This window comes from Apteryx mantelli, chromosome 5, assembly GCF_036417845.1.
Source record: "Apteryx mantelli isolate bAptMan1 chromosome 5, bAptMan1.hap1, whole genome shotgun sequence".
Lineage (NCBI taxonomy): Eukaryota > Metazoa > Chordata > Aves > Apterygiformes > Apterygidae > Apteryx > Apteryx mantelli.
In genome coordinates this window covers 15,053,758-15,069,209 of record NC_089982.1, presented here as the reverse complement: position 1 = coordinate 15,069,209, position 15,452 = coordinate 15,053,758, and the positions used below count along the sequence as shown (strand labels likewise).

The 15,452-nt window shown below is 42.7% G+C and overlaps 1 protein-coding gene across 1 annotated transcript in view; it reads right to left on the bottom strand.

Annotated features, from left to right (window-relative positions):
* The window catches only part of PDLIM5 (PDZ and LIM domain 5), a 122,830-nt gene that overhangs the window by 3,346 nt on the left and 104,032 nt on the right, over window positions 1-15,452 (bottom strand). The window contains exons 16-18 of the mRNA XM_067297536.1: window positions 7,175-7,349; window positions 2,509-2,689; window positions 1,393-1,513 (exon numbers count right to left, since the gene is read on the bottom strand). Coding sequence (XP_067153637.1) covers window positions 1,393-1,513; window positions 2,509-2,689; window positions 7,175-7,349 — 477 coding nt within the window. The remainder of the gene's footprint in view (window positions 1-1,392; window positions 1,514-2,508; window positions 2,690-7,174; window positions 7,350-15,452) is intronic.

Below are 15,452 nucleotides of genomic sequence, written 5' to 3'. Positions count from 1 at the left end.
ACATATGGGTCATCTGATAGCAGGAACACGAACTCAGTATTAGCAGAACAAACCCAGGCATGAGCTTTCCACCCAAAGGGGAGTTATTGATTACTTCAGTACTATTTTTGAATCATTAAATAGTCTTCAGATTCCTCCAGGATGAAATTTCACCATACCGTCAACACTGGAGAACGCTCCTCACATATCCCCTTCCTGTGGTACTCCCAAAATGCAACAGCAGCAACATGCTACTGTGCTTGGGTCACTGAATTAGCAATAACCTACTTTGTCCTTTCACATCTGCCAACAACTCATCAAATCTGCTCCAGCAGAGGAATTTTGGATAATCGTCCCTTCTTTCCATGCTGGACTTCCTCATCCCTTCAGTAGCTACCACCCTTCATGGCACCCGCTGTGAACAACTGCAGGACCAACTCTGAATGAAATCTTAGCTCCAAACGAACGACCAGGATTTCATGCTGTGTCTCTTCCCGGTCAATCCACTTCCACCTTCTGTATTCTCACCAAACGCACCCTCTAGTTAAAATACAACATTCTTTACAGTGGAGGGGGGGAAAAAAAAACACAGAAAAGGTCCACTGATGTTTCTACTGTGGATGTAAACAGCATGCAATGCAAAAATAAACATTTTTGAAATATTTTTTCTCTTTTGCATTTTGTGGAAGTGTTTTATAAATACCATTCATTTCTCTCCTAGTGCGGGAGGGTATGTGGAAAGTTTTATGCAAACTAAGACATCAACAAAAATAAATAAATATTGTTCATTCTATGAAAAAGCTAAATTTGCTGACAGTGCTAAAAAAATGAACAGAAACCCCTCTGAATTTCAAAGCAAACTGTATTTTTCACACAATATTGCTCACTAGGCTTTCAAGTACTATAATCAAATCATTGTATTTTCCCCAACAGCCTTTTAATCTTAAGCTTATGTTCAACAGATGTTATCCCTGATCCTGCAAAAAACTTCTTCCTGGGGAAGATTGCTTACTCTTGGATGTAGCCTCCCGGCTGTGAATAGGACTATTCAGAGTAAGACACATCACCCTCGCAGGTATTTTCTTGTTTAGTAAATAAGCAGGTTTACATAAAAACCATATTATCCTAAAGCCAACCAGAAAATCACCCTAAAATTAACACTTTGGTGCATCACTGATGCCTAGAGCTGAAAGCTGAAGGGCAACAACAACTAAAACCAGTGCTGCAAACTCCAAGCGTCCACAGCATTTGTTTCTAGTGTGAATTGAAATATCAAAGTTATATGAATTTGTTGGGACACCGTCACTGAAGTGAAGCTTGAGAAAAAGGGAGTTTTGTTTTTTTTTTTCCCAAACCTTATTAAGGCTCTGCCTCCCTGCACAGCTGCAGCAAACGGGTTGTGTTACGTCTTACCCGTCTCGCAGTAGGGATCACCATCTTCTAAGTGGAAGACATTATTGCGGATTGGATTATGACAGGCCACACACACGAAACAGGAAACATGCCAAGTTTGTTTCAAAGCATTTATTACTTCCTGTGGGGATTAGAAAAAGTGTTATTAACACATTATTTTGATGTGACGACTAGCTTGCGGCGACCACGCTTCTACACTTGATTAGTTTCAAGAATACTTTGCTGCCTACTGCTGCTTTGAAAATGGGTTGCGCACGCAATTTCTGCTGATGTTAAACTTTACAAAGCACTGTATTTATGGTACATCTCCTTATTTGTCAGAAGTAACTTTTCCATTTTTGGAAGGTTCACGTAGAGTAGGACAGACTGAGCGACAGATTTATTCAGGTTTTTCATCTTAATTTGCATCTTGCTCAGAATGGTCCCCTGAACTGAGAAAAATAGTATCTCCAATTTCTCCTGGTTTCTGAATAGTTAATCAGCAGACATCACATAGAAAATTATGACCGCTCTGTTCTGTTTTGGAAGAGGCTATAGTGCCAAATATGACTTGAGAGGTGCATTGCCAAAGCCCTGCATGACCCCAGTTACATAAGGGAACAGACGCTTTGCTTTCCGAAGTAAAGCGCTGGATGGTGAGCGGGCAGGCTCACATTAGCAATGTTAAGTAAGATATGCATCTTTCTATTGACATTACCATAGGGAATATTTCAGTACTTCAGAGTCGAGACCACGTGCTAGCCTACCGGCGTGTTCCCCAGTATTTAGCTTAACTAAGGATGCTAGGATTATTATTTTTTCCTTGAATTCTGTAAAAAGCTGCCAATTAAAAGCATTTTGCTCAGAAAAGTCTAACAGCTACAGAACAGGAGCTGAACTTGGAAAAGCAAAGGAGACTACAGCACCTTTTCTCAAACAGTATCAGAAAGAGACTGAAAAGGGGCAATATAAGAAGAGGCAAAATATATATTCTGTATGTGACGGGAATTGAAAAGATGGGTCAGAGTAAACTTGCAGGAATGCAAAGCAGGCCAGATAAAAGGGAATTTACTGAGAAGTGCTGAACAGCATAGTTAACAGTGCCATTAAAAAACGTGCCACTTGGTGGTCACTTACGCCCAGGATCTTCCTCTGGCAGCGCGAGCACTCCGGGGCGAAGAACTTCTCGTAGCAGCCCTCGCAGTAGAGCGCTCCCTTCTCCTCCACAAACCCGATGTAGGCCATGGAGGCTTTGCAGTGGGCGCAGTTGAACTCCTCCGGGTGCCACGACTTCCCCAAAGCCACCAGGAAGGGTCCCCTGGTCAGGAAGAAGAGACTAGTCAAGAAAATCAACCAGCATGGCTCCTGGGAAAACTGTTAACAGACTTGCCTACAATACCTCTGTGACGTTATTATATAGCTTGCTTCGTCCTACTACAGGCTCTGAAAAAGTGTCAAAGCATTGCCTGGTTCTGTTGCATCCAAATGCCTCCCAGGAACACCCGACCGTGACAAAAACTAACACTTTTTGTTTCACTGCATTTCAAAAAATCGTATTTTAGAATTGCATTAAATACAGTGCTGAAGCGGCTGCTGGCAAAAAAAAAAAAAGTTCCCTGTATTCCCAACTACATCCATCTACTGCAAGGAGATATTTGACTCAGTGATACCATCAGCTCTTTCAACTTGCATTTGTATCAAGGCCACGGATGTTAAAGTAGACTTGATTCTATTAAAAGCCGATACCATCGGTTTTCTTGTTCTTTTTTTCTTCTTCCCCCTAGAAGCTGGTTAAAGCAGGCACATTTTGTCCAGTGGGGGCAACCTCCTCCCACCCCTTTATTATTTGGAAATTTGGAAACACAAAATAATGATACCTTTCTAACAGTTGCCTGGCTAATGCAAGAAGGTTGACGGAGAAGATGAAACTGTCCATTTATAAGTGAAAAAAAATTTGTCAGTTTGTAACTCAGAAATCTCTTGCAAATGCCATTATATCAGTATTCATTTGAAAATATATTCAACATGTTAATTTGCTAATTTCTTTAATTAATGTATTTATTTTAATGAGGTGCTTCCTAGGTCCCAACAACCCTTAACCCTTTGGAATTTAGGTTTCAGGAGAACGTTGTGGTTCACATTCACCTCCCTCACCAGATTTCCCACTTCTGCAGTATCAATAAAGATGCCATTCTTTCTATAATGTGTCACTTTTGTTTGGTCTAATATTCCACTGCAAAAAAAAACCAGTGTAAGGCACTAGTATCGCCACCCTGTTTGCTAAACATTTCTTGGAAGTGGAGTAAGGAACAAGAACATTCTTGTTAAGATAAAGTTTTCATATAAGCAAAGCAAACGTAATAGAAAAGAAAAAAAAAATCTTAAAATTTGTTTTCAGGGTTACACTAACTGCAAAGTGAGAATATAAGCGAGCAGAGGACAGAGGGGGACTTCACTGAGAGGAGCGGATAGTTGTTTTCATTTCTCTTCCACACGTTCTCTGGACACGCTAGGCACTTCAAGCAGGAAAGGAAGCCAAGGATAGAGGGACTCCAACAAATTTAGGACTATTCATGTGTTTTCCGAGATGATGACTGTATTAAATGTGAAACAGTTTCTCCTATGCTGGTGAAAGCAGTGCAAATCAGACTCAGAAAGCAGTGCAAACACCTCCCTAACCCGATACCCTTCAGCCGCTGGACCAGCACCTTTCTGCCCCGGTGCCCTCGCAGCTACGTAATGATCAAACCACACAGGTCCTTGCGCACAACCAAGCGCTCTGCCCCCGCAGCGTCAGCGCCGCCTGACCTACCAGGTCCATCAGCACGGGGCTGACGCCGAGGAGGTCCTCTCGGCTCCAGGTAGGGCCGCCTTTCCGGCCGGCCGTACCGAAACGAGCGGCTCGGCGCGTTTGGAAACGGAAAGAAAGTCGGCGAGCAAAGAGCGTTCCACTCTTAATCCGGCCGTAGCTTAAACATGTCGAGGTGACGCTGTAGCTTAACGATACCAGCGACTTGAAAGCTGCCCCCAAGCATGACGGGGGGGTGCCGCGGGGGGAACCACCTGCCATGTAAAACGCACTACAACATGATATTCGGCACCTGGAGGGGGTCCTGGTCTCTGTGTATTTTTGAGATCAAAATGATAGCTTCCAGTAATGAAAGGTATTTATTTGCTGCGCTCATATGAAAAGGACTTTAAAGCCTGGTCTGAATAAGGGGGCCGCACACCCACAGCCACGCGACTTGATGGCAAGCAGGAAATGCGAGGAAGACAGCTGCAGAGGGCTTCAGCCCTCATGCCCCCTTTAGAAAACACACACCTGTTTGTCAACCAGAGCAGATTTTAAAGATAGCACTAAAAAAATCTTGTTCCTTCCATGCAAAAAAAAAAAAAGGGGTGATTCAATTAGCAACAGTTTGCTGCAAAGGGGCCGTCCTCCTAGGCTACCTTGAAATGCTGAGCATTTCGGACCAAATTTCTGACATCACCGCGTGAAATGAACTCATGGACGGGTGCAAAAAGCAGTACTTCTTTTTACAGGTTCTGGTATATTTACATCAGTATTTACAGATTCTTATGCCCCAAAGGATTGCCATAAATTTGGTGATCACTTATAAAATCTGAGCCCAGCATGCAGCAAAGATACGGGGGCAATTTGGAAGGGGAAGTAAATAATGTACAAGGAAAATCAGCAGAATTTCACTCTTTTCCCACTTATAATTAAATATAACTATATCAAGGTACTCATGACGTATTAGTTTGGCAATAATCTAACTTCTCACATGGCTTTTATTACAATAGAGAGCCAGAACTCAAATTTGGTGGTAGAGAGATCACAAGGATTTCCACATCTGCTGAGTAAGACAATCACTTTATAGTTAACTATACAACAGTCTAAACTCCAGGTAAGTTTCTTTTTCTTCTCACTTGAAAACCCCAATGATATATAACTTTTATATAGGAGATACTTAAGGGAAGCACCATTTGTACTTCATTGCCTTTGTGCCGTTTCCATACTTAGCCCTGTGAAAAGATGTCAAAACCAAATCATCATTCATGCACAGACATGGAAAAGAATACGAGGCAGGTAACGCGCGTTTGGATTTCAAGGTGACACCCAGGTCTGTACTGTGGCATTCAGAGGCTGCCCAAAAAACAGGAATCATCAGGAAATGTCAGTTAGAAGTTTGTCAGACCTTCATAGCAAATACATCACAGGATATGTAGTTTGCCTACAGTTTTGACGCTTTTGGACAAAGAAAGAAAAGCTTGCTTAATGAAGCTCTGGAAAAAAACTTAAATCTTCAGACAATCACTGAATCAATAATTAAAGATATACTAAAAAGTTACGTCTCTAAGAGATGGTTTTGGCTCAACAAGCCATGGTTATTCAATGCCTTAGTGTAAAGTAACCAACTCCACAATGTGTTTTGGCTTCGAAACAGGTGTACAGTGCAATGCTACTCAATCCTCCTCCTACCTTTTCATAGGTAACGCTACCACCAAGGGCATGAACTGTAATTATGCTAAAACTTGAACTCTACATGCTATCACAATCTCCCAAATCCACTGTGTGCTGTGAACATTAGGCATGCTTGGTATTGATTAATGCATGTCAGCTCATCCTGAAATAAGACAATGCTTGCTCTGCATAATTGAGGTGCCATTTACCATATGAAGAAATATGAGGACTTAACCACTAACAGCAATTTAAAGACAAGTTAGACAGGCGTAGAGGCTGCTCTTCGTGACGAGGTGTCACTTACAGTAGGTGACAGTGGTTTAAGTGCTGTTAAGTAGGGCTCCCAGTTGTCCCCACAAAGCAGAAGGTGCTCCAAGGGCCACACACTCCCTATTTACAGGGCTCATCTCCGGGATCTAAGGACTGGGAAGAGAGGTTAGCTGCTCACACGTGGTCTGTGCTCTGCAGCCTGAGGTCTGGGAGCATGGAGCTGCAAGGGGATTCAGATCATGGATTTTTACTACTTTGACATATTTAACGGTAATAGGAAAAGCTCTTCCAAAATATCACAGATCAGTAACCAAAGAGTCATCTAAAACTAGCCTGATGTTAACTGAACTAGCAGCAAGCTATCAGAATGGAAATCTAATGGAAGCAAATAAGCCAAACTTGATTCGGCTGTAGAGATCAAGTGATTCGAGACAGCCGAATCCTCTGATGCAGAATTCAAGCCAGGGCTCCAGAGGTTTTAAAAGGCCACAGTGAAAAGGCTGATTTCCTATGATACTGAGTGAAATTTGTACGCATCTCAGAGCTCATAATTTTTTAAAGCTCATTCTTCTAACCAAACATCTATCCATCATAGGAAATTTTTATTAATACGGTCCTGGCAATTGTTAAATCTGTATTCCTTGCATTTCTTACATGGATGGGGCCTGCTACTTTTCTTCCTCTTCTCAGTTAGACATTCTGGCTTATAAATTGACATTTGTGGTAACTTGTTCTTTTTTTAATTTCCACATAACCTACCATTTGTTTCCCATTTGCTAATCTTCTCAATTTTATTGGAACGGGCATGTAACTGAAAACTAGCTTGCTTAGTTGTCTTTTGCTCTACTCCAGCCAGCTTTCCGATTTGCTGTAAAACATGTTGTAAGGCTGTGTCTGCGAGGAGCTTACAGTGGCCTCCTCCACCGCTAGCTTTGTTAGATGAGCCGCGCATGGAAGTGGTGTTGCGCTTTACTGAAACAGAGCCTTAAAACGCTCGTGAACAGAAGGAATCGAGAACAACGAAAGCAAAACGAAGCTCCGCTGTCTGCAGGATGAACAGAGACAAACCTAATGACTTGATTGCAGTGGGCGCACATCGGGGTGCGCTTTCCCGCAGGAATATGCTCTGCCCGCTGGACCAACGTGTCCGGCTCCGTAAGCGGAGGTGCCATCGCAAGCTTCTCACTCGGGGCGGCTGTTCCCGGCGGCTTGATGCTGTTCGATGTCCACCCGCTTGCAGGGGCTGCGGAAAGAGCACCAAAAGCAGTTAGGAGAGTGGCTGTCAGGACCCAGCAAATTGTTCTGAAATAGGAGGTGTACGCTTGCCTACTTAAAGCAAAAAATGAAAAAGTACTTGTCTCCCCCGGTCCCCTCCGAGCAAGACTGTCCTACCTCCTTTACGAAATGTCCGTGAAATAAGGCAGAATAGTTTGGACTAGCTTGCAGAAGCAGCGGACAAATTTCAACATATTAAAGAAATTAGGTGAAGGAATATACAACCTGTGAAGGTGTTACTTTGCCTTAGATGCAAAAGCTGAAGCCAAGAATATAAATGTTTCGACAGAGACAAGAGAGTATGACATACCAACCCAAAGTATTTTAGAGCGCGTACAATAGATCACACCAACATAACTAACGGCTTAAACAAGAGTAAACATTCGATACGACATGTACAGGAACTTAAAACACAGCACTGCACACAGAAAACATATTTCTAAACCAAGTTTAAACACTGGCCTAGATCACGAAATATTGCCAACGTGAAGCATTCCAAAGGCAACGTTCACATCCGCTTTAGAAAAGTTATGAGCCTGACATAAAATCCCGATGTTTTCGGAAACGTATACATCCATACACTTTCGTTTGTGTTCTGGCTTTTAAGACTGTAGGGGCCACATGAGCTTTTGCAGAGTACTAAAAATGTATTTACAAAAATGAAATGCACAGATGATACTGTTACCAAGGGCAATGAGCAAAAAACAAACACTCCTCTGCTTTTCTTTCTCCTCTATTGATATATGCACCTTGGTAACGTACAAGCCACAGCAACACAAGTTTATGGAAGTAGTTTTTCCTGTCAAGTGGGGAATTCTTTTCCTTTTTTGAGTGCTCTGAAGAAACACATTTCCATAGCCTTTTATTTGCAATCACAGGCAAAAGAAACCAGGATTGTTTTCTCTGTGTCCTGGCTTCAGTGCAGCCATACTGAACCTTGCAAATCAAAAAGCAAAATAAGGATCAGAAACAACCACACAAAGATTGCATCTTGCAATCATGCAGCTCCCTAATGCAAGGTCATGGCACCTGCATGCAGTTTTGCCAAGACTTTTTACTGAAAATTAGCGTGTGGAGCTATGAATACTTGTGCTAGTCTTCCTCTCTCATCTTTCACATCAGAAAAAAAAACAAAAAACAAAAACGCATTTCCCATTATCTCCCTAATGTAAGTGCTGACCAACCTCCACCCCACAGAAAAGTTGCAAACACCTTTCAGGTAAAACACTGCATGCCCTGCTCAAATGGACGTGGCATACTCGTTCACAGAGAGAATAAGTCTAAGAGACACTGAAAACAGTAAATTCAAAAGAAACTGCAAATCCCTGTTAGTTGCAAAAGTGAGAAAGCCACACACTAGACAATTTATTCAAACCAATCTGGTGAACTTAATGAACCAAACCCCTCTATTTATGCACATTTGTGGGCTAAAGAAGTACAGCTGGAAGAGAAATCCTTTTGAACACCAATGCTTTTATACTGTAATTATGCTCACTATTAATCCACTGATACGGGCTCAATACCTACTTCTACCTCATCCTTCTCCAGATAAAGAAGTAATACAGTTGCACACATTTGCTGTCTAATTAACTGGCTGGTTTGTCAAATTTTCTAGATTCAGGTTGTTTCAAGGCTGACACATTTTTGGATTCCTTCCAGCATCTGAAGTAGCAAAAAGTATACCAGTTCATCAGCTCTATTGTTTTAATATGAGCCTACTGTTTATATATAATGCATAATAAATCAGTGTATAATATCTTGAAATATAACATTAGTACTGCTGAGTAGTATTTAGTATTATAGAGGTATTTAGAAACGTGCACCTCTAAAGCACTTGATCTTGAACAAGCCACTCTGCTACTGTAGTTAATTTAGATTATAAATGCCTGCTAAGCTGAAAACGTAGGAACAGATAAAAATGGAAAAGGTGTCAGAAAGGCTTTGAAGACCAGAACAAAAGTGTTTTTGATTAATAGCACTTTACTTCACTATCATCGCATACGGCCTTCTAATTTTCAGCTCCTATTTCATGAGAAGACAAAAATACACAGCAAAACCAAATTTGTTTGAAGACTCTTTTCTCCATAAATCAAACTGCAGCACAGCTTCCAGTGTGCTGCCAGTTTGTGTTTGAGTTACCTGCTGAATCCCGAAGCCCAAGCACTTCAGCTAGCTCTTGTTTGCAGTGCAGTTAAAAAAGCCTTTCTGCTTGCTTAAAAGAAAAAAGTACAAACCCCACAATATTCCCTTTCCTTTGATCTCCTGACAGCTTTTATTAATGCTGTTTTTATGAATGATGCTTTTCTGAATGCTGCCCAACTTTAAAGTTACTGCCTGGCCAGGAACAGGATTTCTTTACATAAACTTTATCTCAATATTGTTAGGCAAATCTGACAAAGCACTAAAAATAAAAAAACAAAAAAAAAAGGAAGAGAAGCTGAGAAATAACTGGAAAGTAACTCTGCTCTACTGATGATCCTCTGTTAGAATAAAAGTTCTCGTTCGGAGGGAGCCCTGCTACAACAGCACGGCTCAGCGCTGCGCGACGCGAGAGCAGCGGCCCCAGCGCAAGCCTGGCCCAAGCCTGCCTGCAGCCGAGGCAGTGTCCACCACGAGGTCCCAGTCGTAATGTTGCTGAGGACTCGGGGCAATAACAAACAAGCCCCAAGCCCTCAGATGCTTCTCTATTTACCAGAATATTTTTGGCTACGGGACTAAAAATAAGTTTTAAAGGGCTTTTCGGCCGTCATTTATAAATATGCGTCGCTATTTGGTCTACTTTGGCGGGAATAATATCTACCAGATGCCATCAGCCATTGAGAACCAAGGCGGAAGGGGCTGCTTTCTGCTCAAGAAGCCTTGGAAAGCAAGGTCTTAAAGCATTTCGTTAAACACTCTCTTCTTCCCTCTCTTGAGGCCAGTATAAATCCAGAAAGTTCCCTGCCAACGCTCACAACTCGTTCACCCAGTGCTCTGTCAAGGGGTGTTTTTCTCTTTGCTTGCCTAATTTCATATTAAGACCTCATTGGTGTTGCGCAGTATTATTCCCCCATATTCTTGTTCAGAAGTGAGCTCAGATTTCTTTGAATTTACTTTTTTTTCCACCCAAAGAATAGGAGTTGGTCTGCTTCCATCACTTAGATCCACACTCTTATCAACGTATTTTTAAGAAAATATACCAATAAAGTCTGCTAATAGCTACTGCAGTACATTTGTTACACTGGTTTCTTCATAAACCTTCTGCAGTTGTTCTGCTAGATTTTTTCCTCCAGACGTCAGTCTGTTTCTGAGCACTTATTTGCCTCAACCTTTTATCTCCCCGATTTCCATCTGAACACCAAACTGGGGACAGTGTTCAGTCCCCACTGCATTCTTCCATAGGCCAGAAACCTGCCTTTGATGTAATTTTAGCAAAGGTTCATTACTCCCACTGTAGCCCAATGACCATTATGTTTTTTTCTTCTAACACTATCAGCTGCCTCCTGACAATCTATATGGATTCTCAATGCACGTTCATCATTATCCCACCTCATGTAGCTACATAATTTCCAATATTAGACCATTTCTTTTCCCAGAACGAACACTGATGTTTCCCAACTAGACCTTCTAGTTAAAAAGCAGCTTTCGGCCAGCGATGGGTTAGAAACCCTATCGGGAGCTCTTCCCCCCGAGTGGCCAGAGAGGGTCCAGTTCATGCAAGCCAGGAAAAGATCTCCGTGGCCAAATCTCAGATTTTTGCAGGCTTCACTCCACCTTTGCTCTCTTTAATTAAATCTGCTGAAGCACCGCCGGTTTCCACTTGTGTATCGCCACGGCTAGCCCTGCTGAAGTTAAAAAAAACACTGCATACCCAATTATTAACTTTCTACTTTATTAGGTTTAAGTTTAGCAAAGCCTTCGTGTTTACTTTTCCTAAACTCCTTGGTATGGCTAGTTTAATATTTAACGCAGTTTTTAGGCAAGGTAAAGAACTGGCTTTCTCTTCTGAAAAAACCCAGCGTGCCTTTGCCCTCGTTACACTAACAATAGCCGGTTCCATTGCTGAACACATGGATAACTGCAAACACTAGGGAAAGGTCTGCGAGACAAAGGGAGCAAGGCGGATACGCCGCCGTGCCAAAGTCACTCTGACAGAGGCTCTCTGGTGCATAGCAACAATACAACAGCCTGAACTGTTTAACGCTCACTTAAACATAACATCAGGCTTCATGTAATATCTATAAATAACAATGCTACTTTAACCGGTGGGAGTGCCAGGATTTCATTTTAAAGCGTTCTAGCTCCATGATTTATATACTGCTATCAAACTACTGTATTATAAATGGAAAATATAAAGGTTCATATGTCCAATTTTCTGACTTCTCCTAATATATGTGTACAGCGAGAAATCTTCCAGTTCCTTTCCTCCAAAGCAAACAGACGGCCGGATGAAGCAACGTGTCTGAAAAGTTCGGCTGTCAACTCATTACATTAGCCGTACATAACACCCTATCCCCTTTGAGGCCCGCGTGAAATTGCACGAGTTAAATGGAGAAAACCATAGGATAAACAAGGGGGGGGGGGAAAAAAAGAGTATTAAGCAGTTCTCCTTCGGGTTCCTACAGAGTGCTGGAAGTGCAATCAAAGCTAAAACCCACTGTTGATTAAAGGCAGGACAGGAAGGATTAAACCATTAGTGCTGCTTTGGACGAGGGTGAACGCTGGTATGCGCCCCATGGAAAATCACAGCAGGTGCAGGGGAGGCCCAATTTCAGGACCCGCTGCAGCTCGCGGGGGCTCAGTTCCCGTGCTAGCCACCAGCCCCTCAGCTGCAAAGGCTCCCACTCAAGGAGCTGCAAAGCATCTTAATTAAAACGAGCATGGTGGGTTTGGCTAGTTCAGCCTGTCTCCTTGGGATTTGTTACATCATATACCGTCACAAATTTGGCACAACTGGCATAGCTTTTACCAAAAATGTGTCTCAAAGAGAAAGAGAAAATGAAGACCTATTCATCCCCCTGCACAAAAGGCTTTTATTTCTCTGGAATGACAGTTTAGAAACCCATTTGGTTGTTTTCTGCAGATAACATGTTGCTTTCCTTGCTCTAAGTTCCTACTTTGACCTTGACGACTTGACTATGCCCAAAGAGAGCGTGATGGCCCAGTCTGACTTACACGCGTATTATCTGTCATTTCCACTGAGCTGATGCTGAAAGCTGAACAGTGATAAGAACGTGTTTACCAAAGATATATGACTTGGTGTTTTCATTCACTGTACAAATATGAGGCATAATTCTTGAACGTCCTCCACGTGGACATCTGAACAGGACACAGCACTGCTCTGAGCCAGTATGAGCAGGGGCGCGAGGTGGGAATTAAGGAAAACTGATCTGGCCAATCGGTCTGTGACAACAGGCTATTTACTTCAAGAAATCAAAGAATTTAATAATTTCACGCCCACTGGGAATATTCACCTGCTTTCAAAATTGGCTGCTTGCAAAGACAAATAGTGTCTTTACCTCTGTTTAAACGACCAGAGAAACAACATGCATTTGTCTGATTTATGTACACAATGACTGTAAGTGCACTGAAGTTTGGTGCAATAGCATATGAATTTAGCAACATCAAATCATAGGAAAATTGTCAAAGGTCATACCTGTAACAGAAAACAGAGTTTCAGTTCACAAGCTTGCACAGCAAAGTACATGAGGTCATTCTGCCTCCAGCAAGTATTAGGCACATTTCTGTATCATTACTGTGATTCACCTCTTCTTAAGTACAGATATTCAAATTAAAAAAAAAAAAATCTGTTTTTCACCATGTCCGCAGGAGTTGCAATTTCACACTACCATCAAATTAAGGTTGACATTTATAAATTACTCTGGTTTCACAATGGGTTTTGCTTGGCTAAGTCTGAGTTCACATTACTTAACTTGTAAGAATAAATTCTTGTGGTTTGCTGTCACGTGACAATATAATCATTTAGATTAGATGAAAAATTAATAAGAAAAACAGTCTATGCACCAGGATCAGGAAGCTTTTCTGTTCTGACCTGTCAATCACACCACTCTTCATCGACAAGACTTGGTTTTTCTGAGCAGCAACTACACAGTGCAGGGGCAATCTCTAACAACCTTTTCCAGTGAAAAGGTCTGTAACTCTTTACATTTGGGACTGCTTCTACCAGAGGGCCAATGGACAATATGAGGATTTGCCTTAACAACTTGTAGTGTTACTCCAGTTTCTTTCCCGAGTTCAGACCACTGTCCTCAATGGGCAGGTAGCCCCTCAGAGCCCCCAATAACTAGTCTTGCCTTTAATTTCCTGTTCTATGAAGGAGACAAAGCGAGATGAGATGGCCCTAAAAACAAAGTGCAGAACTTTAAGAACAAGATGATGTTGACCCAGTAGGGTCATTTGCATTTTCAGCCATTAAGTACTCCCAGAGCTGACGGGCCATCAAGCTAACTGACCCAGCCTGGGGGGCCCCTCATGTCACCAGGAGTGAGACGGGAAAGAAGCATTAGGAATGAAACACAGGAAAAACAAAGGTGGGGAAAACAGTCAATCACTTTACAGATCTCGAGCAAGGCTTATACTGGAAGGATATGCATTTTGCTATAGCACAATGAATCTTTTTGCCTTCTCCTCTCTCCCTAGCTTCACACTGTTTGACCTTATGACAAAACTCCCCCTGACTTCCATACGGTCTGGATTTTTACTGCATGTCCTGTAGCAAATCTCTCCAGAGCCAGTCCTGAGGTAGGAGACAAAGACCTGAATTGTCAGCATATGCGGGGCAGGATGTCAAATCGCACCTAGGAGCAGGTTTGTATTTTCTCCTGCTTTTTAAGTTCTCGTATTATCAAGGGAGCAAGAAATTGGAAAAAAATACAGCGAGACGGTGTGCAAAGGATAGCTCCAGAGATGGTAAACGCAAGCCTACCAAACACACAAAAACAACTGCAAGGAAATAGCAGAATTTTTCAAACAGAGCTGCCTGGGGAGCAATTTTTCTATGCTTCCAAGCGTTGTCTCTGCTGAGCAGAGCATGTGCGTAACACATGTTGCTGGCTGGGGATTCGGCAGTGGACAGTTGTGGGTATTGCAGAATGTACTGACGCTCCAGCCCTGCTCGGCTGCAGAGGGATTGAGTATCCCAGTGGGATCCAGCTGGGAGAGACCATGGGAATAGGCACACGCTGGTTCTCTTAAAACTGCACACCTCTGACACTGCTATTGCAAACTCTCCCCACTTTGCCCCTCGGTCCCGGCGCAAGGGTGGGGGAAGCGGTGCGAGTGGTTAAGCGACTGGCACCCGTGCTCGTGGGTCAGCGTCGCGCCAGATGCTCGGACGAGGACAATAGTGTTTTGTGCACGCCGGGAAAGAGGAGGCGACCTTGCATTAGAGACGTAGCGCTGAAGCCTGGACCGCTTTTGACCATCACGGATCCTGCTGCGCTTTCTGCAAGAACAGTTTGTCTCCTCGCCAAATTCCAGTCCGGGTAACTGCATTTATTGGATAATTATACTTTCTTAAATTGCCCCAGCAGTTTCAATTTGACACGGTGCCGTTCACTTCCTTTCAAGATGCCGGGGAGTGTTATAGCGAGCTGACAAGCAGCTGTTGCATTTCACCCCAGAAGTGACCGCGTGGCGGTGGTGGGCGAAAGCAATTCCCATGTGTGCATCGTGGGCTCGCACGCAGTACCGAGGCTGTAAAATGCTTTGGGGTTCCTTGGGGATGAATGGTGCTTCCTAAGCGTAAGGTAATAGCTAGCTACCGAATAGTAAAATAACTCACTGCAGGGTGGCTGTGGTTTTGGTGAGCAGTTTGTTTATAGGTTGAGTATAATCATCTTCCAAGCTTCTCCCTCTGCTGTGCAAATAAAAGAGCATAGCTTCACATAAATTAAGTTTAAAGGCTAAAATTTATAATAGCCCTTGTTTAACATATGGTAGTAGCAGCCACAATTTGACTTATTTCAGCAACAGGAAGAATTAACAGCACAGACAAGAGAAACCTATGGCAAATGCCTTCTTTTCAAAACGCTGTCCCGGCTTATCACACCACTGCGTTGTGTGTGCATCC